At 51.5% G+C, this 26,738-nt stretch overlaps 1 protein-coding gene across 9 annotated transcripts in view; it reads left to right on the top strand.

Annotated features, from left to right (window-relative positions):
• The window catches only part of si:zfos-588f8.1, a 72,934-nt gene extending 46,196 nt beyond the window's left edge, over window positions 1-26,738 (top strand). The window contains exons 14-42 of one of the 9 annotated variants that reach the window (XM_061240869.1): window positions 775-850; window positions 1,409-1,501; window positions 6,060-6,099; window positions 7,026-7,148; window positions 7,678-7,758; window positions 8,371-8,481; window positions 8,651-8,773; window positions 8,905-9,054; window positions 9,660-9,817; window positions 10,223-11,170; window positions 11,733-11,817; window positions 12,247-12,408; window positions 13,681-13,799; window positions 15,512-15,621; window positions 16,470-16,615; window positions 17,095-17,202; window positions 17,616-17,795; window positions 18,314-18,355; window positions 18,503-18,614; window positions 18,982-19,043; window positions 19,143-19,335; window positions 19,683-19,811; window positions 20,218-20,323; window positions 20,640-20,771; window positions 21,223-21,346; window positions 21,754-21,801; window positions 22,624-22,742; window positions 23,357-23,484; window positions 24,178-26,738. In XM_061240869.1, coding sequence (XP_061096853.1) covers window positions 775-850; window positions 1,409-1,501; window positions 6,060-6,099; window positions 7,026-7,148; window positions 7,678-7,758; window positions 8,371-8,481; window positions 8,651-8,773; window positions 8,905-9,054; window positions 9,660-9,817; window positions 10,223-11,170; window positions 11,733-11,817; window positions 12,247-12,408; window positions 13,681-13,799; window positions 15,512-15,621; window positions 16,470-16,615; window positions 17,095-17,202; window positions 17,616-17,795; window positions 18,314-18,355; window positions 18,503-18,614; window positions 18,982-19,043; window positions 19,143-19,335; window positions 19,683-19,811; window positions 20,218-20,323; window positions 20,640-20,771; window positions 21,223-21,346; window positions 21,754-21,801; window positions 22,624-22,742; window positions 23,357-23,484; window positions 24,178-24,584 — 4,415 coding nt within the window. In that variant the 3' untranslated portion in view covers window positions 24,585-26,738. Of the gene's footprint in view, window positions 1-774; window positions 851-1,408; window positions 1,502-4,694; window positions 4,809-6,059; window positions 6,100-7,025; window positions 7,149-7,677; window positions 7,759-8,370; window positions 8,482-8,650; window positions 8,774-8,904; window positions 9,055-9,659; window positions 9,818-10,222; window positions 11,171-11,732; window positions 11,818-12,246; window positions 12,409-13,680; window positions 13,800-15,511; window positions 15,622-16,469; window positions 16,616-17,094; window positions 17,203-17,615; window positions 17,796-18,313; window positions 18,356-18,502; window positions 18,615-18,981; window positions 19,044-19,142; window positions 19,336-19,682; window positions 19,812-20,217; window positions 20,324-20,639; window positions 20,772-21,222; window positions 21,347-21,753; window positions 21,802-22,623; window positions 22,743-23,356; window positions 23,497-24,177 lie in introns of all 9 variants that reach the window. The other 8 variants (XM_061240867.1, XM_061240868.1, XM_061240875.1 and 5 more) reach the window with 8 other exon arrangements.

Raw genomic sequence — 26,738 nt, forward strand, 5'->3', positions numbered from 1 at the left:
AAGTTCGCACCAGCAGTGCTGCAGAAGTTCCCACAGATGTGTTGCACTTGTGGGTTGCTTCTCCTTGACCTAAATCAGTCCCAAACGAGCTCGATTTTCACATGCTGGAAAATGGAAAGAATTGGGTCACCTGTTTATTTAGCCCAATATGGCTTTTTTTTTACAAAATCTCTGAAATTTAGGTCATGATCCTGTGAAGTAAAAGATTATTTTTAAACATCTGACTATTCACTTCTTACCCTGTGCCGTTTGCAGAAGTTAAACTCCCTAAAGTGCACTTAAAAAACTGAAGTGTGCAGTGTACTAAAACACACTACTAAAGTGTGCAGTGTACTAAAACACACTACTAAAGTGTGCAGTGTACTAAAACACACAACTAAAGTGTGCAGTGTACTAAAACACACAACTGAAGTGTGCAGTGCATTTGCCCGGTAGTGTATATCTCAGATTGCTTCTTAAAAGGTTGACTTTTAAGTGAAGCTGTGTGGGAACCGGTCACAGAACACAAGTCACACTCTGCTTGTTTATATTGGGCCACAGAACCGGCCACAGAACACAGGTCACATTGTCCTTGTTTATATTGGGCCACAGAACCGGCCACAGAACGCAGGTCACATTGTCCTTGTTTATATTGGGCCACAGAACCGGCCACAGAACGCAGGTCACATTGTCGTTGTTTATATTGGGCTGAAGTAGTGTCTGGGCTCGTCGGTCCCGGTACAGGCCCGATGTTTGGGCCAGAACCGCGCCGTGACCGCGCTCTCTGTCCCGCAGGTGTGGTTCGGCCCAGCTGTCGGACCCCTCTGGGGGAGCTGCAGAGGTCCAACACGCCCGTGGAGAAGATGTACCGGTAAGAGCGGTCACGCCAGGTTCCGTGGGCGTGGGGAGGGGAGGGCGAGGGAGGGAGGGAGGGAGAGAGAGAGAGGGGGCAGGGAATCGAGGACGTGGAACCCGATCTCCCCTCTCCGCACTCGCGCTCCGGGGTGGTCATGTGACGGCTTTTTCCTCTGGGACGCACTGCAGGCAGTTTGTGTTTTGATCATAACCGGCCGACCGGGTCCGCGTTGAGTTCGCGGCGCTCCGTTTTAAAACCATTTACACGTTCCTGTCCAAATGGACGTCACGCCGCCGCAGTGCTGTTGGCGCAGACGCAGGTTTAGTCTGCGTTGGCTGCTTCCAGTGAAAACGGGACAATTTGAGTCATTTGAGCGAGGCCTGTTATTTTCCCTGAAACTGGGCCTGAATCCGGACCGATCCACGATCGGTACTTGGGACTACATCTCCCAGGTGTCCCGTTGTGGTCGGCGCCTCATCATCGACAGGAACTTCCTGCAGTGCGTTTCCTGCTTGCCGGTGGTGATTGACAGGAGGGTGTCTGACGAAGCCTGTGCCGTTTTCTCCCCTGCAGCCGCGCCTCTTTGCTCGATTTCTCCTTTGATCACTCTGAGGAGCGCCCTCTAGAGGCCTTCGAAGACATCTTTGCTAGCTATGAGAGTAAAAAGTAAGTGGACTGGAGGAGAGATTGAGAGGTGCAGCGAACGGGAAGGGCTTTGAGACTGAGGGGTGGAGGGGTGGGGGTGGGGGGGCCTCCGTACCCTCTGGGCATGCTCAGTACAGACGCTGGAGTCAGGCTGCTGACTCCACAGCCTCCCTTGTCGTCGTGGTTTTTGCCTGTTCGGCGATTGGAGCAGCAGCTGAAACCGCTGTACGAAAACGATTAGCGACGAGTCTCTTAGGGTTCAGAACTAGCCTTCGGCTTTTTACCCAGAAATCTGTTTTCCCTTTCAGTTTGGCATTGTGTTATGTGTCACAATTGTGTGGTGAGTGGGTGGGAGGGGGGAGGGTCAGGGGGGTTGGGGTGAAGGCAGGCCTTCATTCACGTGGGAGTGAATATACTGAACAACATTCCGAGAACGTACTCGGCAGAGGTTATTTAATTGCTGTATCTGCATGTAGTTGGAGTACAGGACAAACCTGTTCATTTGCTGTTGCCTCACCTAAAAACAAGTTAACGCCGCTGTTTCGTTTTAAGGTGGCGGACATGGTTGCGTTGGTTGCCGCTCGACTGCGAACTGCAACTGCATTTCAGCAAATGTTTTTATTGGTTGAGAGCCGATGTTAGTACACCACCGGAATTTACTAAAATAAACTACGGAAACATAAAGTGGTCATAGTTGAGAACAGTAGTTGTATTCGGATTAGGATTTAGGATTGATAAAAACAGCTTGAAAACCTGACTGAAAAAAGCTCAGGCATATCATGTTCTTTGCCCATGCCTGATGATCCAGGGAAAGGCGTTTTTTAATCATGAATGAATCAAAGATGATGATCTTGGTATCTGGTCAATATAAAAAAGATTCTCCCTGTTCTGTGTCATTTGAAAAATCTAAATCCTGCATGAATTTGTCAGCCGCAGCTATGATATCGGACTCGTCATAAAGTATTCTAAAAGGGTGCCGTCGTTCCAGACCCAAAACATTCACAGAATTAAATATGTGAATGGGCGCAAGGCACTGAGTCTTTCCTCTCTGTTGGCTGTTGTGAAGAACAGTGTCTGTTCCAGCCCAGTGCCAGATGATGCACTAAAGCTGCCTCTTTGACGGCAAACCCTGGCATTATTCCACATGACCGATCGTATTTAGCGTTGGGTAAGACGTAGAGCCCCGAACATTAGTCAGCGCGATTACTGGTACATCCTCTCCGGCTTTCAAAACGCTTCCCATTCCCCTTGAGTTACGCCGCAATATTCAGGACCGGTCGAAAACGGGGGTATTAATCTCGAGCGGATGAAGTGAAACGCACTGGCGGTAAATTAAAATGGCGGTAAAGTATACAGTTGTGTGGGGTCTGAGGTCGCAGACGGTTCATCTGTTTACACTCTGCTTGCGTGGCCGCATATTCTAGTGGGGCCAAAGTCATTACACAGTTCGGCATGGAACTGGCAGCTGCACCGTTAGCCTGAGCTCACTGGGAAGAGAAATGAACCAGTTTTTACGAAGCTCCGCAGCCCATCACAAATAAAATGTGAATTAATATAACGCTTTATTTTACAGCCTGTTAATTACCTAGATCTTACTACATAAATATCAGGCTCTTATTCGGCAACTATTCTGATTTCCGAGGTAAGTACTGTGAAACGAGCTGTAAAATATGTTTACATAATACTTACACATAGTACTTACTGACTTTGTTTCATAGTACTTACCACTTCTTCTTTTTTTTTTTTATCCTACACACGCCTACAGGCAAGCATGCACACACACAGTCAGGCAAGTATGCACACGCACACGCGCACACGCACACACGCTCTCACACCCACTTATGCCTAATCTCTTTCCGGTTAAGTTTATTATTCTTACTGTACAGCACCGAGAAATACAGGGGCTGCTGCAGTCTGATAATCCAGCGATTAGTCAGGGGGAAAACTGGGCACATACACAGACTAATAGCACGTAATAAGAAATGTATTAAGACCTTGTGGATGGAAAATAAAGGGTACTTTAACCAGACAGTCGTCTATTAGCCCCATTGCTGAAAGGAAAGCAAACACAGTTATAAAATGGCCGCTCCAGTGTAGCTTTGCAAACATAGGGTCCGCTGTATCTGAGCATGCCCTGGAGGGTATGGTGCTATTGGCACCCCCTCCTCTCCCTCCCTTCATGGCCCTTCCCTGTGCCTTAGCGGTGTGGTAAGTACAGCAGTGCATGGGCACAGGCCGGAGTAACCGTCACCGTTTAACACCAGTCCCAGTCACCGGCTGAACACCCCCAGCATGAGAAAGGGAGTCCGCCACTTACTCAACATTAATCCAGAGCCGCATGTCCGCAGAGCATGGTGTGAGGAGATTAACCCCGCGTGGCTCTCTCTCTCTCCTCCCTCTCTCCTCTCTTTCTTCCCTCTCTCCTCTCTTTCCTCCCTCTCTCCTCTCTCTCCTCTCCTCTCCTCTTTCCTCCCTCTCCTCCCTCTCTCCTCTCTTTCCTCCCTCTTTCTCCTCTCCTCTCTTTCCTTCCTCTTTCTCCTCTCCTCTCTCCTCTCTCCTCTCTCCTCCCTCTCTCCTCCCTCTCTCTTTCTCCCTCCCTCTCTCTCTCTCTCTCTCTCTCCTGTCTCTCTCCTCTCTCTCTCTCTCTCTCTCTCTTTCTCTCTCTCTCTCTCTCTCTCTCTTTCTCTCTCTCTCTCTCTCTCTCTCTCTCTCTCACGCGGGCGTGAGTGGAACGGCAGGGTGGTCTGGAGCCCGGGGGATGGACAGAGGCGCACATGTATTTGGGAATGAGCGCGGTGTCGTCTTTTTGAGCTGCTGGCGAAAGGCGCTTTAGCACAAACACTTCTGGGAGTAAAACGCCTTTCAACAGGAACCATCTCTCCCTTTTTTTTTTTTTTCTCTTTTTTTTTTGGGAAGGCCTTTTTTCCAGATGTGGAAGGAAGGCCATGTGAAACCCCAAAATGATCTCCAGCTGCGTCTGGCCGCACTCCCCCGGCCATGCTGCTCGTGTTTCCACGTGGAAAACGTCTCGGTTGTTGGTGTGGGGTTTTCTTTTTTTTTTTCTCCCCGGTGTTCGGTGTGGGCGAGCTTTGTCCTTCTAATGGTGTCTCTAACCGTGTCTCTGTTGGGTTCCTGTCCCCTCCTTTCTCCCCCCTTCCTGCTCCACTCTCTCCACCCCTTTACCCATAACCCCCTGCACCTCGGGTGGAATCAGGGAAATGCACGCTCAAATCATCAGCTCCATAAAGGACTTGCGGCTGGACGGTGCCGACCCCCGAAAGTTACTGCAGTCTTGGGGTCGCCTGCGGTTCCCTCGACGGGCCCTTCAGTGAGTTCGACACCCACACCCCCCCAACCCCCACCCCCCCTAGCCTAGTCCAGCCCTACCCCGTACTCAGGCCTCCTCTGACTCCCCAATCAATCCCACCATGCATTTCCAGTCCCCTGGTGTACAGTGCTGTGTACGGCGCCTGGTCCTGGCATTCATGCCCCCATTCACCAGACCCAGTGAGTATGACTGCCAGCCACGTAAACACAGGGCTGTTGCCAGTGGCGACTGCAAGACCCAGTTAACTGGGAACAATCTGACTGCTTTGCACCATCTAAGAATTTCCACATGATTCTTCCAAATTCGCCACGGGTAATGGCTTGCGATGACAGGACCGGGAGCCACACCCTGTGATTAATTCAACCACCCCCCCCCCCCCCCCCCCCCCCCGCCCCCACAAAGACAGAACCGGAGTCAGAATCCCGGCACAGATATTGAAGGAGAAGATCTGCAACAAATCATTTTGTGGCAGCGGAATGCGGTTTGTCCGGCTGACGTGCTGCTGAACCGAAACCGCCGCGTCCGCCCGTTCGTGAGGAGCTGCTGTGCAGACCTGCAGCTGCACGGCTTGAGAACGCAGACGCTGGGCAGACCTGCAGACGCTGTGCAGACCTGCAGATGCTGTGCAGACCTGCAGACGCTGCGCAGACGCAGACGCACGGCTTCAGAACGCAGACGCTGCTGCATGCGCAGACTGTCGTGAGGCTATAAACAGTTCACGTTTTGGATACTTTCCCCTCTCACCCACCACCACCACCCCCCCGCCCCATGCGGGGGAGGTTCATTTGCATCGTCACAGGGGCGGTATCCAGAATTCGCATGTCCTCTTTGAAAGAGGGAATTGAGCGTTTGTACCCTCACTTGCGAGAGGCTGAGTGTGTCCCCGCTGCTCCTCTGTACGGCGCATTGCGGCGTTAGCACGTTGCGGCGTTAGCACGTTGTTTCCCCAGCTTGGTTTGATGCGTTTGCGTTCAGTTCAGTGAGACAACGACAACAGTGAAGACCGTCGAGGCTGTGCTGTCCTTTGGGCTTGCTGAATGACCCCTCCCCCTTCCCCACCTCTCCTCCAATGACCTCTCCCCCCCCTCAACCCCCACTAATCGTGTTCCTCTCCTCCAGGTGTAACCCCTCCCCCTGCACTCTCCACTGACATCGCATGACTCATCGCGCTAGCATCCCGCTCACCCCGTCCTATAAACCAAACCACCGCTCCCCCCCCTCTCACTGCCCCTCTCCCTTACTTTCCCACAGGAAAAATAAGAACACCAGGCAGAAGCAGCTCATTCCTAAGGTAAGCACATTACATCCCTGCTGAAGGTCCCGTCCCCTTGTCAGATTGCATAACGTAACATAACATAATGACAAGAACGGACTGTTCAGTCCAGCAATGCTCGCCTTTTCCTGCCACTGAAGTGTGTCAAGTGCTTAGTTTATCTAAAAACGAGATGGTATCTTGCACCGTGTCAAACCCGGTCTTGAAAACCCCCGGAATTTCTGACCCACACTGGCTCGCCTGTTCTTCACTCATCAGCAGATCTGAGCCTGGTCTCATCTACCTGCTGATGTCATTGCAGGCTTCCCTGTGGTTACATACTGCACCTTTCTCCCTTTATAATGTCGACTCCCTTAGTTATGTTATAACTTCACTTTAGAGGTGGAAAGTTCCTGGGATCAGAATGTTTAAAAACGCTGACCAAAGCGAAGGACAGTTGATGAGACTAAGCAGGAGCCAATCCCACCTGGACCAATGCTGGGTTAAGGGTCTTGCTCAAGGGCCCAGTAGCTGATGTTATCGTGGCCCATGAACGTAGCCAGCTGGTTCTACCACCTAGCTGACGAGCTGTGCTATTTATCAAATCCAGGTGGTTGGAACAAAATACTGGGGAAGATTTTTATTTTCTGAACCTGGATTTTCCACCTCAGATTCAATTGACTGTAGTCTTCATTGGTCACTAGCCTGCGGGAGATGTGTATAGATTAGCGTATAGATGTGTGTGTACCGGGTGTTAGCGTACTGGCTATTAGCATGCTGTGTGTTAGCGTGTCGCGTATTAGCACACTGTGTTAGCACGCTGGGTGTTCGTGCACCATGTCAGCATGCTGGGTATTAGCATGCTGGGTGTTTGCGAGCCGCGTGTTAGCGCACCGCGTGTTAGCATGCTGGGTGTTAGCGTGCTGGTTCATGTACTGACCATTCTATTGTTTGTTGCCCTGCAGAACCTCATTGATTCCCGCTCCCTGAAGTACATCGTGGGCCTCACCTTACACGACCGCACCACCAAATCTCTGATGCACCTGCACAAGAAGAAGAAACCCCCCAGCATCAGTGCCCAGTTCCAGGTGAGCTCTCCCCCCGTGCTAACCTATCACGCAGGGTTTTACCCAGCTTTTAACTGGTTTTAACTGCCCTGTGGAGTATCGCAGGATAGCACAGACTGAGAACCAACAGGGCAGTTTTACGCTTCCAATGAATGCGGATGGTCGACTTCCATCTCATTTTAATCCACATTTAAATACGCATTCCGATTGGGATAACTTCTTATGTTACGACCACACCTCCATACTGAAGGTTTTACCATGTTATGCATCTATTATAGCCAAAGACAAAAAGGGATCAAAGGAAATGTCTGGGGGTATTGCTCAAAAAGAATGTTGTCTGCCATAGGGTTTGTAAAGGAAGCTCATATTGATTGTGAATTCTGGCAGGTATTAGTCAGCATGATACTTAATGGATGCTATGTTGTGAGTTAATTGTGACGTGTTTGAGGATGATGGCCTCTGTACTGCGAGAGGAGGGTTGATTGTGACGTGTTTGAGGATGACGGCCGCCTGACTGTGTGACTTCATTCTGCCTGTGTGTGTTGTGCAGACCTCCCTCAGTAAGCTGATGGCGACTCTCAGCAAGGCAGAGCCCTTCTTCATCCGCTGCATTCGCTCCAATGCTGAGAAGGTACCGCGCCCAACGCCTTCTGTGCTCCTGCCAGAGCAGGGTACTGTCTGTCCGCGGCCTGTACGGTGTGCCTAACCGATATGTGTGTGTTTGTGTTTGTGTGCGTGTGCGTGTGCGTGTGCGTGTGTGTATCTATTTATGTGTCTGTGTGTCTCTCTGTGTATGCATGTCTCTGTGTGTCTGTACGTGTGTGTGTCTCTGTGTGTCTCTGTGTGTCTCTGTGTGTCTCTGTGTGTCTGTGTCTGTCTGTCTGTCTGTCTGTGTGTGTGTGTGTGTGTGTGTGTGTGTTTGTGTGTGTGTTCGTGTACGTACATGTGTCTCTGTGTATGTCTCTGTGTGTCTGTGTGTGTGTATATGTGTGTGTGTCTGTGTGGATTGTGTGTGTGTGTGTGTGTGTGTATGTATGTGTGTCTGTGTGTCTGTGTGTCTGTGTGTGTGTGTGTGTGTGTGTGTGTGTGTGTCTCTGTGCGTGTGTGTGTGTGTCTCTGTGCGTGTGTCTCTGTGTCTCTGTGCGTGTGTGTGCATGTACGTACATGTGTCTCTGTGTCTCTGTGTCTCTGTGTCTCTGTGTCTCTGTGTGTGCGTGTGCGTGTGTGTGCATGCTCTTTGCAGATGGAGATGTGCTTCGATGAGGCTCTGATACTGCAGCAGCTGCGCTACACGGGTATGCTGGAGACGGTGCGAATCAGGAGGTCTGGCTACGGCGCCAAGTACACCTTTCAGGTAGGGGGGGTTACTGATTTTGATTACAATCGGCCAGGGTGCTATGAGTGCTATCAGTATTATTCATTCTTCACTGTTTCTCAGAATTGGCGACAAATGCGTGTCGCTCTTATGTACTTGGCTTGTGATGGCCCTGTGAACAGTGTGTGTCTGTGTGTGTGTTTTGAAGGAATTCATCCAGCAGTACCGGGTGCTGCTGCCCAACAGGCCGGAACCATCTCAGGAAGACATCTCCGCCCTTCTGCAGAGGATCCTCCCGGACGACACCACCTACCAGATCGGCAAAACCAAGGTTTGCCCCCGCCACCCGCCATTTTAACTCAGTCACGGCGAACTGTGGTGTGATGGGCATTGCTAGCCCATGGCCTTGCTCCGTCAGTGACCCCCCTGTCCCCTCCCCTGTGCCCCCCCCCCCCCCCCCAGGTGTTCCTGAAGGAGCCGGAGAGGCAGGTGCTTCGGGACACGCGGCACAGGGAGATCATGCGGAAGATCGTATTCCTCCAGCGCTGGTTCCGCGCCAAGCTGGAGCGGCGGCATTTCCAGCGCATGAGGGAGTCGGCCATCCTCCTCCAGGTAACCGCGCTGTTCTGTCACGATAGTGGTCTATGTAGGGTTATAGCACAGGCTTTGTCGCGATAGTGGTCTATTTAGGGCTATAGCATGGGCTGAATGTCGCTATAGTGGTCTATGTAGGGTTATAGCACAGGCTTTGTCGTGATAGTGGTCTATTTAGGACTATAGCATGGGCTGAATGTCGCGATAGTGGTCTATGTAGGGTTGTAGCACGGGCTGAATGTCGCAATAGTGGTCTATTTAGGGTTATAGCATGGGCTGAATGTCGCGATAGTGGTCTATGTAGGGCTGTAGCACAGGCTTTGTCACGATAGCGGCCTATTTAGGACTATAGCATGGGCTGAATGTCGCGATAGTGGTCTATGTAGGGTTATAGCACAGGCTTTGTCGCGATAGTGGTCTATTTAGGGCTATAGCATGGGCTGAATGTCGCGATAGTGGTCTGTTTAGGACTATAGCATGGGCTGAATGTCGCGATAGTGGTCTATTTAGGGCTATAGCATGGGCTGAATGTCGCGATAGTGGTCTATGTAGGGCTGTAGCACAGGCTTTGTCGCGATAGCGGCCTATGTCACAGCCGTCGCTCTCCCCTCTCCTCTCTGCAGCGGTGCTGGCGCAGGTTCCGGACGGCGAGCCGTGACCGGGCCGCCGTGATGATCCAGGCGGCGTGGCGGGGGTCCCGACAGAGGGCCGAATTCCGCCGCCAGCGGTACTGCGTGAAGAAGATGCAGGCGCTGGTCAGGGGCCACTCGGCACGGCGGAGGTACGCCCCAAACCCTTCAGCTGTTAGAATGACCTTTAACCCCGGTCTGTATCAACCTCTGTTACCTCTGTATCACATCAGACTTAAACCTTAAACCTTGGCTGGGAAACTGGGCCAATGTGATTTTTACACTGTTTTAAAAAAGAAATGAAATATAAGAAAAGTCCAGCATCTTCATACCAGATGTTGATATGACACTGTGTGTGGCACTACCCCTGTCCTTAATGAGTATTCTGTAGTTTTGCTCTGAATGTGCAATTGACTGCTGATGGTCTTACACCTTGCAAGATCATCCACAAGTGTGTCTACAACAGCGGTGCACCAATGACCTTCTCGTTACCTTAGTTACTGTTTTCTGACGGCTCTATAAACTACGTCGGTTCGCTCCCGCGTTTGTCCACTCAGGTGCCAGTCCTTGCGTGAAGAGAGGAGGATCGAGGAGGAGGAGGCTGCCAGGAAGAAGGCAGAGGAAGAGGAGGAGGCGGCCAGACTGGCGAGAGAGGCCGAGCGGGAGGCCGCGGAGAAGAGGGCGAGGGAGGAGGAAGAGGAGGAGGAGGCGCGGCAGAGAGAGGCGCGGGAGAAGGAGGAAGAGCAGGCAGCTCTGGAGCCCACTGCTGACGGCGAGCAGGACAAAGAGGAGGAGAGAGAGGAGGCGCAGGAGGAGGTCCCTGTCCAGACTCCGGATGCGCTCGCAGAGGAGGGAGCTGCGTCTCCGCAGCCTGAGGAAGAGGAGGAGGAGCCGGAAGAGGAAGAGGAGGTGGAAGCGCTTCCTGATGCCCTCCAGCCGGCTGAGGAGGAGACTGGGCCCGTTGCCGAGGTGGAGGAGGTGAGGCCAGCCTCTGCCCCCCTGGCCGAGGAGGAAAGCTCGGAGGTGCGGCTTACCCAGCCAGCCCTGCCTCAGGAGAAGGAGAGGAGGCGCAGGACCCCGCAGCCCCAGATGTGCGCCTCCTCCAGGAGCCAGGAGAAGCGGGAGCTGCGGAGGCAGCGGGGCCTGGAGCACAACCAGCGGGAGAGCCAGCGGGCCGCCTCCGCCGGCACGGAGGACCCGGCCGCCAAGGGCCGGGCTCAACCGCGCGCCGACAGCAAGGAGCTGGACCAGTACACCTTCATCCCCTGGAAGAAGAAGGAGACGAAGTCGGCCTCCCCCGGCCCCACCCGGCCCTCCTCCCTGCCCCTGGCCCCCACCTCCCGGCCGGAGAGGAACGGGCACGGGGGCCCGCCCAGCCCCTCCTCCGTGCAGCGCTACACGCACGCCACCATGAAGGAGAAGGCCGACCACTGGAGGGAGAAGAGGACCGAGGCGGGACACCTGGACACGCCCGACCCCAGGGCCTCAGAAGACCGCACTCTGCAGTACGCACTGCGTCTATACCACTGTTACACCGCTGTTACACCACTGTTACACCGGTGTTACACTGCATCTACTCCACTTACACTGCTGTTACATTGCTGTTACTCCACTGTTACACTGCGTCTACTCCACTATCACACTGCTGTTACACTGCTGTTACACTGCTGTTACACTGCGGTTACACTGCGGTTACACCACTGTTACACTGCTGTTACACCGGTGTTACACTGCATCTACTCCACTTACACTGCTGTTACATTGCTGTTACTCCACTGTTACACTGCTGTTACGCTGCGTCTACTCCACTGTTACACTGCTGTTACACTGCTGTTACACTGCTGTTACGCTGCGTCTACTCCACTGTTACACTTCTGTTACACCGCTTTTACACCGCATCTACTCCACTGTTACACTGCGTCTACTCCACTGTTACATTGCGTCTACACCCCTCTCTCATCTAACTTACACTACTCTGCTGTTACACCACTGTTACACCTTATCTACACTTTAACAACATTCGCTTTTATGTTTCTGTGCATCTAATTTTGCCGTTCTCTAATTCAGGATCCGAGCAATGTCCATGGATAACTTGTCCGGACTGAACTCTTCTGAATCTGACAGCTCTGGCGCTTCTCCATCAAACAGAGAGGTACTGAAAACCCGAAAACACCTGGCTCCGACTCCCAGGACCTCCCCTGTCCGTTCCAGTGTTCCCCAGATGCTCTCTGTAGTTAGTCTCCTTCAGTAGCTGTAAGCAGGGTTTCCCTGTTCCTCAAAGCAGAATTACCGAGTTAGCCGGATGGCTGCACAACGTGAAACCCGGAAACGACTCTGTTCACTTCAGTCCGTGTTCCAGATCGGGATCGGGGCGGATTCCGGGTTTTACTCAGTGCAGTTACCCAGCTCACTCGGTGATCCTGCTCTCATAGTCCTGTTCTGTAGGTCAGAGTTTTAACCGTGCCTGAGTTGTGTCTACAGGATGGGGGGGTTCGGGAGGGGGGGGGAAGGGGTGTAGGGCCCGTGGGGTCTCTGAGGAGCCCGCGTCATGTCTTCATTGTGCTTCTCTGGCCCTCGGTAGGTCACGGGGCGGCGCAAACGCCGCAAAAACAAACGGCGGCTAGCCTTCGCGCGTAGCCGCCTGACGTTGCAAAACGACGAACTGGACGGCTCCCTGTCCCACTCCATGTCCTTGCTCCCCATGTGCATTGGGGGGTCGCCTCGGCCGAGCCACGACCCGCAGGTACCGCCTGCCACCCCCCCCCGCCTCGCCTCGGGCCAATCACGGGCTGAGAAGACTGGGCCGAGCCACGCCCCATCCTGCGCCTCACCCCTCTCCCCTGGGCTCCGCCCACCGCTGACCTTTGACCTTTTTGATCCCAGCGTTCACGCAGAGCCTCTCCTCAGACGTGGCCAATCGGGCCCCGAGCTGTGCCGACTACGGCTGTATCCACTGGAGCCTGTGCAGTGGTTTTGGCGGTAGAAGTCGCTGGGAAACTCGCTCTAGTCCTCATTTGGCTTTTTTTTTTGTTCCATTTAACATTAGCTGAACGTTAGATTAATTTTTAATAATTCAGTTTGACTTTTGACTAAACCTTGCCATGTACCAGTGGTTATTGGTTGACGGAGGAGGTGGGGCTTTGCACAAAAACAGCTGAAAAAAGGTTGAAAAGCGGCGGATGCAAAGCTGAATTTCAGACGAGGGGTCAGGGGTCATGGGTCAGGCGTCAGGCACTGTGAAGGTGTGGCAACATCTGGGCTTTCTCAGTGATCGGGTTTGGTCTGGTGGCGAGGAGAAATGGAGAACTGCGTCGGAGTGAATTCCGTGCGGCTGTCCATGGTTTGGCCGTGTGATTTAGCCCAACGAGTGATGACCACCGTTGGGTGTGACTAACCACAATAAGGGTGGGGCAGTGAGGCTAACTCTGGGTGTTGGTTGGGGGTCTGCGTCTTACGGAGGTACTGGAGGGGCCTCTGACAGGCCGAACTGGGTAAACTCTGATGTCTGGGCCCTGCTATCTGTGGGCCCCGCTGTATCTTCTCTCATATGGGCTCTTGCTCTGTAGGCTTTTTTCAAAGTGCATCTCCCTTGCTTGCTTGAATCATCTCTCAGTCTCTTGTTCCCTCTCTCATTCTCTTTCCCTTTCTCTCTCCCTTTCCTTTCCTATTCCTCTTTCTCTCCCTATCCTCATTCCCTCTCTTTCACTCCCTTTCTGTCATTCTCCCTTTCTCTGTCTCCCTCCTCCACTCTGTCTCTCTCCTCTCTCTCTGCCCTCTCTCTCCCCCTCCCTCTATGTCTCTCTCTCTTTCCCTCTCTCTCCCCCTGTCTGTCTCTCTCCCCCTCCCTCCCTCCCTCTTCCTTTCTCTCCCTCTCTGTCTCTCTCCCTCCCTCTCTCTCCCTTTCCCCCCTCCCTCTCAGACTCTGTCCCTCTCTCTTTCCCTCTCTCCGTCTCGTTGGGAGTGTGTGCGCGGTCCTCACGCTGGTGTGTGGCTGTGTTTTGTGTGGCTCCTGCAGGTTGTGTCCCCCTCAGAACTCTGCCCTGACGGGGCAAAGTTCAGCTCCCCCAGGCGGAGGACCAATGAGGGCTCTGGTTCCCACGACAACGCCCAACCACAGCCGTCCACCCCAGAGAGGTACGCCCCCTTTCCCAGTTCCCTTTTTTGGACAGCTCTGCATACTGGTGACCCGGAAAAATCACACCGGGCAGCCTACATCCTAGTGACTTAGGTGCTTGACTGGGACCTCGAAGGTTGGTGGTTCGAGCCCCAGTGTAGCCACAATAAGATCAGTGCAGCTGCTGGGCCCTTATGCCAAGGCCCTCAACCCCACATTGCTCCAGGGGGAATTGGTCTCCGCTTAGTCTAATCCACCGTGAGTCTCTTTGAATAAACGCGTCCGCCAAATAACTGTGATGTGATGTAACTGAGCGCATCATCGTCTCTCTACCCTTTCAAAAATGTCAAGAATGTCTGTCATAGTCCTTTTCTGTTGGTCAGTGTTTTAACCTTGGCTGAGTCTGTTGTTACTTTTTGTCACCTGATGTATCTCGCGTTCCTTGTCACGGCTTCTGGCAATGCAAATGCGAATGCAAATAAAGCGCTTTGCATTTGCATTTGAGAATGTGACCCGACTCGGACACCGTGGCGGTTGGGATGCTGGGCGCGTGCGAGGAGTCGCGTGAGAGAGCGTTTGTGCTGTTGTTCTGGCTCCGTCGTCTGTGCGCGCGTTCCAGAGAGCGCTTCGTTAATCGGGCGGACTGCTCGCCTCCACCCGCCACAGTGTCCCTCTCCCAGGAATTCTGGGTAGTGGTGTCGGACAGGACGGGTCCCTGGGCAGTCACACTCCTGGCCGAAAGCTTTTTATTCCCATATATAGCTGCACCAGAGAGGCTTTTTCGGGACACAGTGGATTCCTAAAATTCCACTTTTATTTTTTAAATTAGCTCAGGATTGGGTGTCCTGCTCCCCGGTTATGGGGCTTTTTGGTTCGTTTATCTGACCGGTGCATTAATTTGTGAAATTAATTTGAATATGTCGTCAGCGTCTGTGACAAACCTACTTAAATCCCAGCTAAACTGATTGGAAATGCCTGCAAAGTCTCTGCGTACCTTCTTATTGCTCTTGTATAATCCACTGCACTGCATATGTAAAGCTATGTAAATGGTAAATGGTTGGCATTTATATAGCGCCTTTATCCAAAGCGCTGTACAATGAATGCTTCTCATTCACCCATTCATGCACACACTCACACACCGACGGCGATTGGCTGCCATGCAAGGCCCCGACCAGCTCGTCAGGAGCATTTGGGGGTTAGGTGTCTTGCTCAGGGACACTTCGACACAGCCCGGGCGGGGGATCAGACCGGCAACCCTCCGACTGCCAGACGATTGCTCTTACTGCCTGAGCCGTGTGTGTGTGTGTGTGTGTGTGCGTGCGTGCGTGCGTGTGGATTTCATTGAACAATAATTACAGCCCCAGTTGTAGCATGGGGAGTGACATACACAAAAATCCTTTATGGTGCAGTCTGTATAACCTAGTGGCTAAGATACATGACTGGGCCCCAGAAGGTTGGTGTTTCAAGCCCTGGTGTGGCCACAAGTTGTTGAGCCCTCACAAGGCCCTTAACCCCACATTGCTCCAGGGGGGGGGGATTGTCTCCTGCATAGTCCTACTGTTCTACTGTTAGTCGCTTTGGATAAAAGCGTCAGCGAAATGACAAAATTATAATCATTATAATTATCATGTCTTCACGGGTGACGGATAGATAATAGCACACGGAGCGTGGGTTTTTGCGTGACCCTGCTGGCGTTTTTTTTGAACGTCGGTTCCGTTTCCTGTCTCGACAGATCGGGGTTCCTGAGGAAGATCCTGAAGAAGCTGCCGCACAAAGAAGCGCAGACGCCCGACGACGGAGACGTCACGCTGGCGCAGAGCCTCGCCGAGAGAGGAGCGGAGGGTAACCAGCCCGCTTCCTGCTTCCTGTCACCGGGCCTCACAGCCCACAGCCTGGGGCAGTGCCGCCCTCTAGTGGCCGCTGGTCCAATTACAATCAGACTTCACCGCTTTGCTCACACTTTGCAACAGCGCTACTCAACTCTGCGTCCTGCGGACCGCGCGCGGTGTCTGCATGAATTTGCGCCTACGGTGCGCTACGCCCAACTGACTTCACTGATTAGCTAATTATCTGAACCGAGCAGGCAAAATAATTTGTGAAATCGGGTGGCGTAGCAACAGGACTTGCAGGACTTGGTGTTGAGCAGCGCTGCTTCGCAATAGGGTTACATTAATTGGCGTTAACTAATGTGGTTCCTCATGAATTAATAACACACAAAATACTCTAATCAAATACAATAATGCACAAATACACTAAACAAATACAATAATGCACAAATACACTACTCTTAGATCATCTTTCAGGAAATAAATGTCATGGTGTCTTGTGGGTTTTGTTTCTATGGCAGCTCCAAAACCTTGTATATTTGTATATGCTCTACCAAACAAGAAAATGGAATGGTCCAAAATAATTATGGACACTAACAGTAACCTCTCTCCCTCCCCCCCCCCCTCCCCCCCTTCACACACACACACACACACACTCTCTCTCACACACAAACACACGCACACACACACATACACATACACACACTCTCTCACCCACATGCACATGCATATGCTCTCTCACACACACACACACACACACTCTCACCCACACGCACACGCATACGCTCTCTCTCACACACACACACTCTCACCCACACGCACACGCATACGCTCTCACACACACATACACTCTCACACACACAGAACCGTCGGGCAGCCGGACCCTGCGGAGGTCACGTGACACCATCAAGATCTGCACACGGGTCTCTGAGCCGTGGAACGCCTCGCTGGACCGTAAGATCACCAACGTCAACGAGCTGCGGCAGCTGGACGAGTTCCTGGGGAACCAGGTGGGTGGCGCTCTGCGGAGGTGCTGCGTCTCCTCACGATCTGAGGTGCTGCATCTCCTTGCGTTCTGAGGAGGTGCTGGCTCTCCTTGCGTTCTGAGGAGGTGCTGGGTCTCCTTGCGTTCTGAGGAGGTGCTGGCTCTCCTTGCGATCTTAGGAGGTGTTGGCTCTCCTTGCGATCTTAGGAGGTGTTGGCTCTCCTTGCAATCTTAGGAGGTGCTGGCTCTCCTTGCGATCTTAGGAGGTGCTGCGGCCGGACCTCTCCTTTCTCCTGTTTTTCTGTGCATTGCTTTCTGTTTCGCCAGAAAGTTTCAATGTGTTCAAAGAGTGGACTCATGGCTCTCCCTCCCTGCTTTCTTTCTGGGCAGGCTTTACGGGAAAGTCTCTGCTTGACTGAACATCTTTGACTCTCTCTCTCTCTCCCTCTCTCTCTTTCTTTCTCTCCCTCCCCCCTCTCTCTTTCTCCCTCTTTCGGTCTGCAGGTGAATGACCTGCGTTCGCAGGGGAAGGATCTGTTGGCAACGGAGCAAATCTTCCTCATGGCCACCAGGGACTTCAGGGAGATGATCAAGGGCATGTACTCGCTCGTGGTGAGTTCTGCGGCCAATCGCAGGGCGCCACGCGCAAAACCGTTTCTGAAGTGTTGTGGTCATAGGAGGTCAGGGTGTTAAATTACGCCGATACACAGATCATGGTGTTCACGGCATACAGACGAGTGTGTGGAGATGGCACCTGTGAAAAATGAAGCATTTTCTTTTAAGCCTTTCAGTCCTGAGTGCGCCATATTGCACTCTCCACCTTATACCCTTTCAGCCAATCAAAATGGCAGCTATACTATTGTTTTGAGCCTGGATTAAAATCCTACTAAATTCTCTCGACTTTCTCAACTGCCCTTGGGATTTGTGCAGAGCCACTTCATACGGGGCTTGGGGACCGACGGGGTTTGAAGTTGACACTGATGGAATGGAGATGACGGTGGCCCGTCTTCCTCTTGCCCTCACAGAAGCCGCAGATCGGCTACAAGGCGCTGATGAGCAGCTACGAGACGAGGGTGGCCCACCTGGCGGGGAACAGGCCCGAGACGGAGAGGCAGCTGGTGGTCAACCTGTTCCAGTCCGTGCTGGACGGCTTCATTCGCGGGGAAGTCAAGAAGGAGGAAGCCGCGGAGGCCGAGCCTCCTAAGGTACCCTCCCGTATAGCTCCACCCACCATGACGGGCATTGCGCCAGAGAGCTGCAGAAGTATTCATCATATTTATGTGTGTCATATATATTCAGTCTTCGCTATTCTTCATAGGACACTGGCCACCACTGTTAATGAACTAAACACGCTAAGGTTTGTAGATCAGTGGTAACCAGCCCTGTTCCTGGAGAGCTGTCTGGTGTGTTTTCTTTTCAACGCTAATTTGGCGCACCTGATTCTGCTAGGTTATTTCGCCAACGCTTTTATCCAAAGTGACTTACGGTTGATTAAGCAGGGGGCAGTGGATACACTGTGGCTTGAGCCCCACTAACCTTCCTGGTCCCAGTCACGTAGCTTAGCCATGAGGCTACAAGGCTGCCCCTAATTAGCAGCTCAACTAGGTTTATACATTTTAAAACGAGAGGACGGTCGATCTCCAGGAACAGGGTAGGGTTGGTTACCACCCCTGCGGATGTTTGTTGTGTCGCTGACGCCCTTCCTCTCTGAACTGTGTTTCAGCCGGCGAAGGCGCGAAAGAAGAGGCGGAAGAAGGACAAGAGCGTAAGTGTTCCATTTTATGGTTAAGCAAATTTCAGTTGATTAGACTAAGCAGGAGACATATGATGATGATAATGTAATTTAATGTAATGTAATGTAAATGAATGAATCAATGGAGCTCTTCTGAATGGGCAACCTGTTTTTGTTCAGATGGAGAACCCGTTGGACCACATGTTCAACACGTACCAGGTGAACATCATGCAGTCATGTGACCACTGCCCCTTCTACATCTGGGGCATGGAGAAGGCCTGCATGTGCACCTGTGAGTACCCGCAATGCCCTGCTCCCTTTCACAGTGGTTCGGAGGTCTTGCTCACTCTGAGCCTTCCCCTGTGGGGAAAAATAGTATATTGAAGAATGCCTTGAGTCAGTGGTCCTCACTCCTCGTCCTGGAGAACTGCAGGGTGTGTGCTGTTTGTTTTTGCGTTAATATCAGGAACCAATTGAGACCCAATTAAACCGGTTAACAGTGTAACAACAAATGCCAGCACATCCTGCAGCTCTCCGGGACCAGGGGTGAGGACCACTGCCTTAAGTATACTGATGAGTGTATAATTTTTTTCCAGACTTGAAGACACAGTTCCTTTGTTCATGCTTTCTAAGTGTACGTTTGGCTTTCTTTCCCCTAGCGTGTAAAATGGTGTGTCACAGGAAGTGCCTCTCTAAAATCACCATGTCCTGCTCCAAGAAGGTACGCATTCTTAAGCTCTTGAAAATGTGAAAGCTTTGCGGTGGTCATTTTTTGGGGACGCGTGGCTGAGTTTTTGGTTTTTGTGTTTGCGGCCCGGAGCAGTACGAGGAGTCTGACGGGCAGCACTTTGGGGTGAGCGTCTGCCGGCTGGTCTGCGAGAAGACCCCCGTCCCCGTCGTCATGGAGATGATGCTGGAGCACGTGGAGATGAACGGGCTGTACACGGAGGGCATTTACCGCAAGTCCGGCTCCGCCAACCGCATGAAGGAGCTGCACCAGCTGCTGGAGGCCAGTGAGTCGCTCCCTGCCCTGCGCCTCCTCCTCAACCCCCGCACTCCACTCCCACCTCCTCCACCTACTTACCCTCTTACACCTCCTTAACCTCCTCAACCCCCGCACTCCACTCCCACCTCCTCCACCTACTCCACCTCCTTAACCTCCTCCACCTACCCCCCTCTACTTAGCCATGTCACCCTAATTACCCTAGTCACCCTCCTCTACCTTCTCCACCTTCTCCACCTACTCCACCTTCTCCACCTACTGAACCTTCTCCCTCTCCTCCCCTGCCTCCCGCGGTAGTGGCAGCAGTCGTGGGATGAACGTGTGGGCCTCTCTAACCGCCCCCCTCTCTGCTTTCAGACCCGCACACGGTGTGCCTGGACGACTACCCCATCCACACCGTGACCGGCCTGGTCAAGCAGTGGCTGCGGGAGCTTCCTGACCCCCTCATGACCTTCACCCACTACAGCGACTTCCTGCATGCCGTGGGTGAGTCTCCAGGAGGGGCTTTTGCAAATGTAATGGGTAAATGGTCAATGGACTGCGCTGACGTATCGCTTTTATCCAAAGAGTTTTATAATTCATGGATGCCTCTCATTCACCCATTCACACGCACACCAACGGTAACTAGCTGCCATGCAAGGCACCGACCAGCTCATCAGAAACAATTGGGGTTTGGTGTCTTGCTCAGGGACACTTCGACACATCCAGGGCTGGGGATTGAGCCAAACAGGACAACCCTCCTACCAGACGACCGCTCTTACCTCCTGAGCTAATGTCACCTTAATCCTGCTGGATTGAGGTATCAGGGCCTCGTGCGTAGATGAAAAACAGGAAGGTGTTTAGCATGTGAACGCCAGGCTGTTCATTCTGACCGACTGCTACCCCTCTGCAGAACTGCCTGATAAGCAAGAACAGCTCCAGGCCATCTACAAAGTGTTGGAGCAGCTTCCCCAAGCCAACTTCAGCACTCTGGAAAGACTCATCTTCCACCTTGTCAGGTGGGGCCCGTTCCTTTGTTCCTGCATCACATTATGTTTAGTGTTCGTGCTCGTGCACAGTCAAATAAAAGTCAGGTTCACCGTACTTCTTGGCCAAAGCACTGGGCTCAGAACTGGAGTTAGGTCCCTGGGCACACTGGACTGTGGCTGCCCACTGCTCCTAATGAACTAGGAATCAGTTCAATGTTGAGTACAAATTTACCCCACAGGGTTCAATAAAGTATGAAGTATGTCTTAAATATGAAGTTGTGTGTTCCGTGGAAGAGTCTGTGTGTCTGTGGTTAGAGTCTGTGGTGACTCCCTCTGTCCCATACAGGGTGGCGAAGGAGGAAGAGCACAATCGCATGTCCCCAAATTGCCTGGCCATCGTCTTCGCCCCCTGCATCCTCCGAAGCCCGGACACCGATGACCCCCTTATGAGCATGAAAGACGTTGCCAAGACGACCACGTGAGTGTTCCGCTCGGTGGAGGATCTGTGTCGAAATGTGGCTGGTGCTTTAAACGGATGAAGCAGGTGGAGGAACTGTGTGCAGCATGTAGAATTCATAAATACAGTCAGCAGTTGGGCTTCACACTCAAGATAGAGGAGTTTCAAAAAGGCAGCGATAAGTTAAGTGGCAACTTTGTCATAAGCTTGTATAAACTTCCTTTGTTCGCGGGAAATGTTTTTCATTATGAAATTATGAAAATGTGGCTTTACAAAGGCGTTTGGTTGATTTCAGTTTTAAATTAGAATTCGGTACATTTGAGTTTGCTGCATTTGAGTTTAAGCTACAGTTTGGTACATTTGAGTTGAAGTTGAGCTTCGTTCATTTGAGTTTGAACTACAGTTTAGTGCCTTTGAGCTTAAGTTAGAGTTTGGTTCATTTAACTGACACTACCGTTACCTTTTGGCGCAGGTGCCTGGAGATGCTAATCGTGGAGCAGACCAGGCGGTACAATGAGAAGATGGAGGAGATTGAGCAGCTGGAGTGTGCAGAGGCCCTGGCCGTCAAGCAGCTGAAGCTAAAGAGGCAGAACACGGTAATATTCGGGGTCAGGGGACACCCCAGAACCTCAAACCCGGTCTCCCCTGTGCTGTTATCAGAAACACCTGTATTGTCTCATTTCTGTGTGATTCAGGTCATTTAGCCAGCATCACCGGCAATGGGACCGCCGTCCAACTAACTGCGTGTTACTGTGTACTGTGGTGGTGCAATCAAGTTTTTCTTTGTTCGGCAAGAAACAAGAAAAACTATTTGATCGGGGAAGGGGGGGGGCGGGGTGCTGTGCTTGTGCTTTAGCTTGTCCAGTGTTTAGGCGGGATTCATAGATGGATCAACAGTGCGTATCCTAGCAGCCCCGCTGCCGCGGTCTATGAATGGTGTTGGCCCTGCCGTGAGAGTAACCATGTGCCCCGTTTCCCCGTTCTGCTTTCTGTTTTTCTGTAGCACTGGCACTTACCGCTCAGGTTTTCCTCTCCTTGCATAGGAGCGGTGGTAGGTACCCACGTTGCCTTGGTTCCCATTTTCCCCGAAATTTCCCCAAAAGGGCCTCCTCTACTGCAGTTTGCCATCTTCACCTTTTTTTTTCCCCGAATGCATGATCTGGAGACGTTAACCTCCCCACCCCATACCCGTTACTAACCCGTGGCCTGGTGCACGTTTATTTAGATTCTGTTTTGTGTTCTTTTTGGTTTTGTTTTATTTTGAGAAGGGGGGATTCTTCAGAGAAAAGAGAAGGTGTTGGTAAATCCTACCCTGTTGATGTGGCTCCTATGTTGGAATCCATTTTGTGGGGGGGACAGAAAACGGCCATTTTCAAAGCTTTTTCAAGCATAAAAGTGACCTTCATGCTGCCTGACTGAAATACATTTTTACAAAAATAAAATACAAATAAAATAAATGTTTTACCTTACTAAATTCCTTGGCAAAAGTGCATTCTTCATATTCTTTGCTTGTATTTAAAGCTTTGAAAATCACCAAATGTATCCTCTTGTTCGATTTACCTGCTATGTGGGAGGTGTTGTAGAAAGCAAGCTCTACATTGTTCTTTGAATGGCTTTTTTTTTTTTTTCCTTCCCAGTAGCACTGTTTCATTCAGGTCACATGACGTGCATTTTGGATAACCGTGACATCGTTCCCTGCTCATAATCTGTCTGGCTTTAGTCACCTCTAAGACCTCTAAACTCTTTACGGTATCGGCACGGAGCCACACTGGAGTTTGATTTAACCGGGGGTATGACTCACCTTCATCTACTAACCGCGGTGGTGCGGTCGGCACCAGGGGACTGACGCGCTCTCTGCTTCTCTCCCCCCAAGATCCACGAGAAGGCGCGGCGCGTCGACCTGAGCGCGGTGCCGGAGAACGAGCCCGTGGACTCGGACACGGAGGGGGAGCTGTCCCTCATGGAGCGCATCAAGTCCATCAAGCAGGAGAAGTGAGCTCAGAACCGGCACTTCGCGGGTCGGGTTGTGGTGGGGGGGGGGAGATATCTAGCTGGTGAATGAGGTGTGCTTTAATAAGGTTGGAATGAAAACCTACGGGACCGTAGGTCTCCAGGGAACAGGGTTGAGCAGACCTTGGTTCAGGGGTGATTAGGGACGTCGTTGGCGGATTTCTCCACACCTCGTTCCTGGAGATCTACCAATCCTGTAGGTTTTAATTTCGACGCTAATTTGGCGCACCGGATTCTACTCATTTTCAGCTGAATGAGATCTCTAGTTGTTGAGTGGGGTGTGCCTTGTTGGGGTTGGAGTGAAAACCAACAGGACGGTAGATCTCCAGGGTCAAGTCCTTTGCAGCCCTGCTACATGCACAAAACCAAACATCAGCCAAGGACATCCTAACTTTTTTTCACAGGTTTTAGTAGTCCTGGACAGCAATAGATGTCATTGGCTGATTTCAGGTTTTGTGGTGATGGCATTTGGTTTACCATTGGCTAATTACATTTTCGGAGTTCACAGCATTTGGTCGCCAAATTTTGGGTGCCATTTTGATGGATTTAATATTGGGATGGCTGCCATCAGCTGATCTTCTCTCTTCGTGCGGCAGGGAGGACTTGGCCTGCAGGCTTCCTGAGCTGGACCAGCCCGGTTCCGACCAGGAGAACCTGGACTCGGAAGCGTCCGTCAGCTCCGAGAGCCTGCTGGAAGATCGGCCGGTGAACTCGGACACCGAAGGTCAGTATTAAGGTACAGTTGCCATCTTTTTCCTTCCGTTTTTGGGTCTGGTTCATGCTCTCTGTGTCCTCTTCTCCCCCCCCCCGTCTCTGGTACAGGTCTGCAGAGGCCGGTGGTGGTGCAATTAAAGAGGGTGATGGTGCCAACTGCTCTGTAGCAGGTCCTGAAGCTCCAAATACCGGGTGTTTTTTCAAGCACGAGTGCATGCGTGACCCTGTGCCGTGGTTAACAAGCCCACCTGGGTCAAACACGTATTTAAAATACTTTAACACTTCAGTCACTGCTGAACTTTGGCAGGTCACTGAGAACTCTCAACCAAGTGGGTTAAAAACCCAACACATTGAATTGAACTGGTGGGCGGCAACTGGTCACCCCCAGACCTCAATTTATAAAAGAAAACATACAGTGGCCACTGAAAGTTGTTGGTAATCTGTTGGCAATTTAGGCAGGTTTGAAGGGTTAAAGTATTTCAGATAATAATTTCACCCAGGAGCTTGCGGGGAAGTACTAATCCAGGGTGCACGTGAGAGGGGAGGGTGGGTACCGGCATGGTCTGTGTTTAACGAGACGAATGCGTTTGTGTTCTTTTCCTGGAGTTGGGCTGGGGTGTACCCTTCCTCTGGCCCCCATTCCGGTGCTGCGGGGGTGGGGGTTACGGTCGCACGGTCGCTAACCTGGTTGTCCTCACGGCAGGGAGGAGGACCGCGTTGCAGCGAAGGCTTTGGCCGGCCTGCCGCCCCGAACCCGCCCACCCGGGACCCCCATCGAAAACGGCGAGCTGGCCGGCCGCCGTGACCCGGGAGCAGCTGCAGCGCCGCCATCCCATCATCCCCGGCACCGTCAGGCTGCCCCACGGGGTGGCCTCCCTCGCGCAGGCCCCGGCCGCACGCTCCGTCTCATTGGTCAAGAGGCGCGACCAACCCGCGCGCCGCAAAGACAGCATCCAGTCCCTGTACATCGTCCCGGGCCGGGGGCTCTACCCCCCGTCTCCCCCCCCCTCCTCCTCGTCCCCCGCCTCGCCCAACGAGCGCCAGGCCGGCGGTAAGGTCGCCCGGCGCTTCTCCGACCCCGACATTCCGTACATCGACGACGAGGCCTAGCCGGGCGGCGGACCCGGAAAGCCGTTTCCGCGCCGCCCGCGTCCGCGCGCCTCATTGCGACAGGATTGTGATTCACGACAATAACGAGAACCCTCGTTGTCTCACCAAGCACTTTTTCTATACTATAATTGTAAAGTTTTATGAAAAGACGGATTGAAAATTGAGCTGCATTTTAGGCAGCGACTAAGACATTATTAATATTAATATGGACCTTTTTGTTTTTTTTGGCCGTCTTTTTTCAGAAAGGGACTAATGTTACTTACAGTGAGGCAAGTCGAATTGCACCTTTTCTTTACTTACCTTGCATTGACCACTGAGTCAGGGGACCAAACTGAGTTCTCATCTACTAAATTGTGCCTTACTTTTTTTTTTTTTTCTGTATAAATGCATTGTCTGCTTATTCATTTTAATTGGCAGAAGTGGCAGGGTTTGTTTTCCATGCTGTAGGTACAACTGAATCGACTTGTTCCTATGTTACGGTAATTTTAGTCTTAAGACGTTTTTTTCCCCTTGTGTTGCTCTGGTGCGTTGTCTACGATGGTCTGCCTGGTTCCTGCCGCCCCCCCGCCCCCCGTTCACCGCTGAAAGAAGAAATGACACGGACAGATTTCATCACAGGCAAAACGGGATCTATGGTGGGAAAAACCTAGCCACGCCTCTCACGGATACGGAATGACCAAACAAATGGCGATTTGCTGCTTCTGTGTCTACATCGCTTGTGTCACAGTCCCGCTTATGGAAAGGGAGATGGTTATCTGTTTAAAAAAAAAAAAAAAAAAATGTGTTAACCATCCACCCCTTTTCATTGAATTTCCCACGAAGACAATTCAGCTTCTCTCGTGTTCCTTTCCGGCCAATAACCTCCAGGTTATATAAAGCAACTTCAATGCCAAGCGCAGACTTTCAGTATGCGATAACCATTTATTGTTGATGGGAGCAGGGTTCAGCGAGCTTTATTTGCATCAAAGCGAGTTGAAACATTCCTTACCATAACCGCACATGTCATCCATTTCCATTCCACACTACTGTAATGTTCCCTTGCGTTCCACGAGCAATCAAATGGTTGAAACGACTTATTAGCAGTGTATGTATATAGTGCCTTAAATGAAAGGCGCACATCAGTGCAGTCTTTTAGATGCTGTGTCTTTAAAAAGCGTTAATACAAGGGTCAATTTGTGTCGATGGTCGATCGAGAAGTTCTCCGATTCGTTATTCATTAACTTTTTCCTGGATGTGTCACTGTCCTGGCGTTTTCCCTTGTTTCTACTGTTCTACTGCTCTCCATAATCCTCCACATGAAAAATATAGCAATAAATTGACATTGTATTTAATTATTTAAAAATCCGATGCTGTTATGAGGCTTAACATTGGCCGAACTTTTTTAATCCGTGACGATTGAGAATCCAGAACTGAAAAGAAGACCGCGCGCGACCACTTGACTGAAACCTTTCTCAGACTGTTTTTAAACGCTTGCTGCTTTGCGTCGATTCCACGGACGAAATCGTCCGTTGAGCAGCCGCCTCAAAAGATTTATGAACATTCACTGTGCACAGTGTAAACGGTTTCTGTCCCGGAAACAAACTTTGATTCTGCGTCCTCTGTCTGTGTGGAAAGTGCGCGAGACTGCTGTAAAAATGTGTTGAATGTCTGTGTTTTGTTTGCCTAAGCATTTGGTATCGGGGTACACAGCGTACTGTAACAATGCTACCGGAACAGATTGAGCACCCGTGCTTAACGAAACCATAAGATATGTCATTCGCAGGACATACTGTTAACGCGGAGCGCATCTTACTGAGGCAGAAATGGATACATGCCAGGACCGCCTTTAGTGTAGGGCAGAGATCCTTTTTTAATATGTACTTTCGTTGATTTCTATTTTTATCTGCAAGTGGCTTACAGATGTTCTGAATGTGGTCTAGACTGCTCTTCTCTGGTGGACTTTGAATTTGGAATTTGATGCGGTTGTTTTGAAAAGAATGAGTGTTTTGACCGTAATGTATGGGCCTGTTTGACAGTAAAGTAGTGAGTAGATTAACTGGTTTATTTTCTTTCTTTTTTTCTGTTTACTGTATGTATGCTATTCATCTTTGACAAGATTGTATGCGTTTTTTTTTTCTTGCGAGGACAAGCAAGAATAAAGTTTCGGTGCCAGTG

This window comes from Conger conger, chromosome 4, assembly GCF_963514075.1.
Source record: "Conger conger chromosome 4, fConCon1.1, whole genome shotgun sequence".
In the NCBI taxonomy this organism is placed as follows: domain Eukaryota; kingdom Metazoa; phylum Chordata; class Actinopteri; order Anguilliformes; family Congridae; genus Conger; species Conger conger.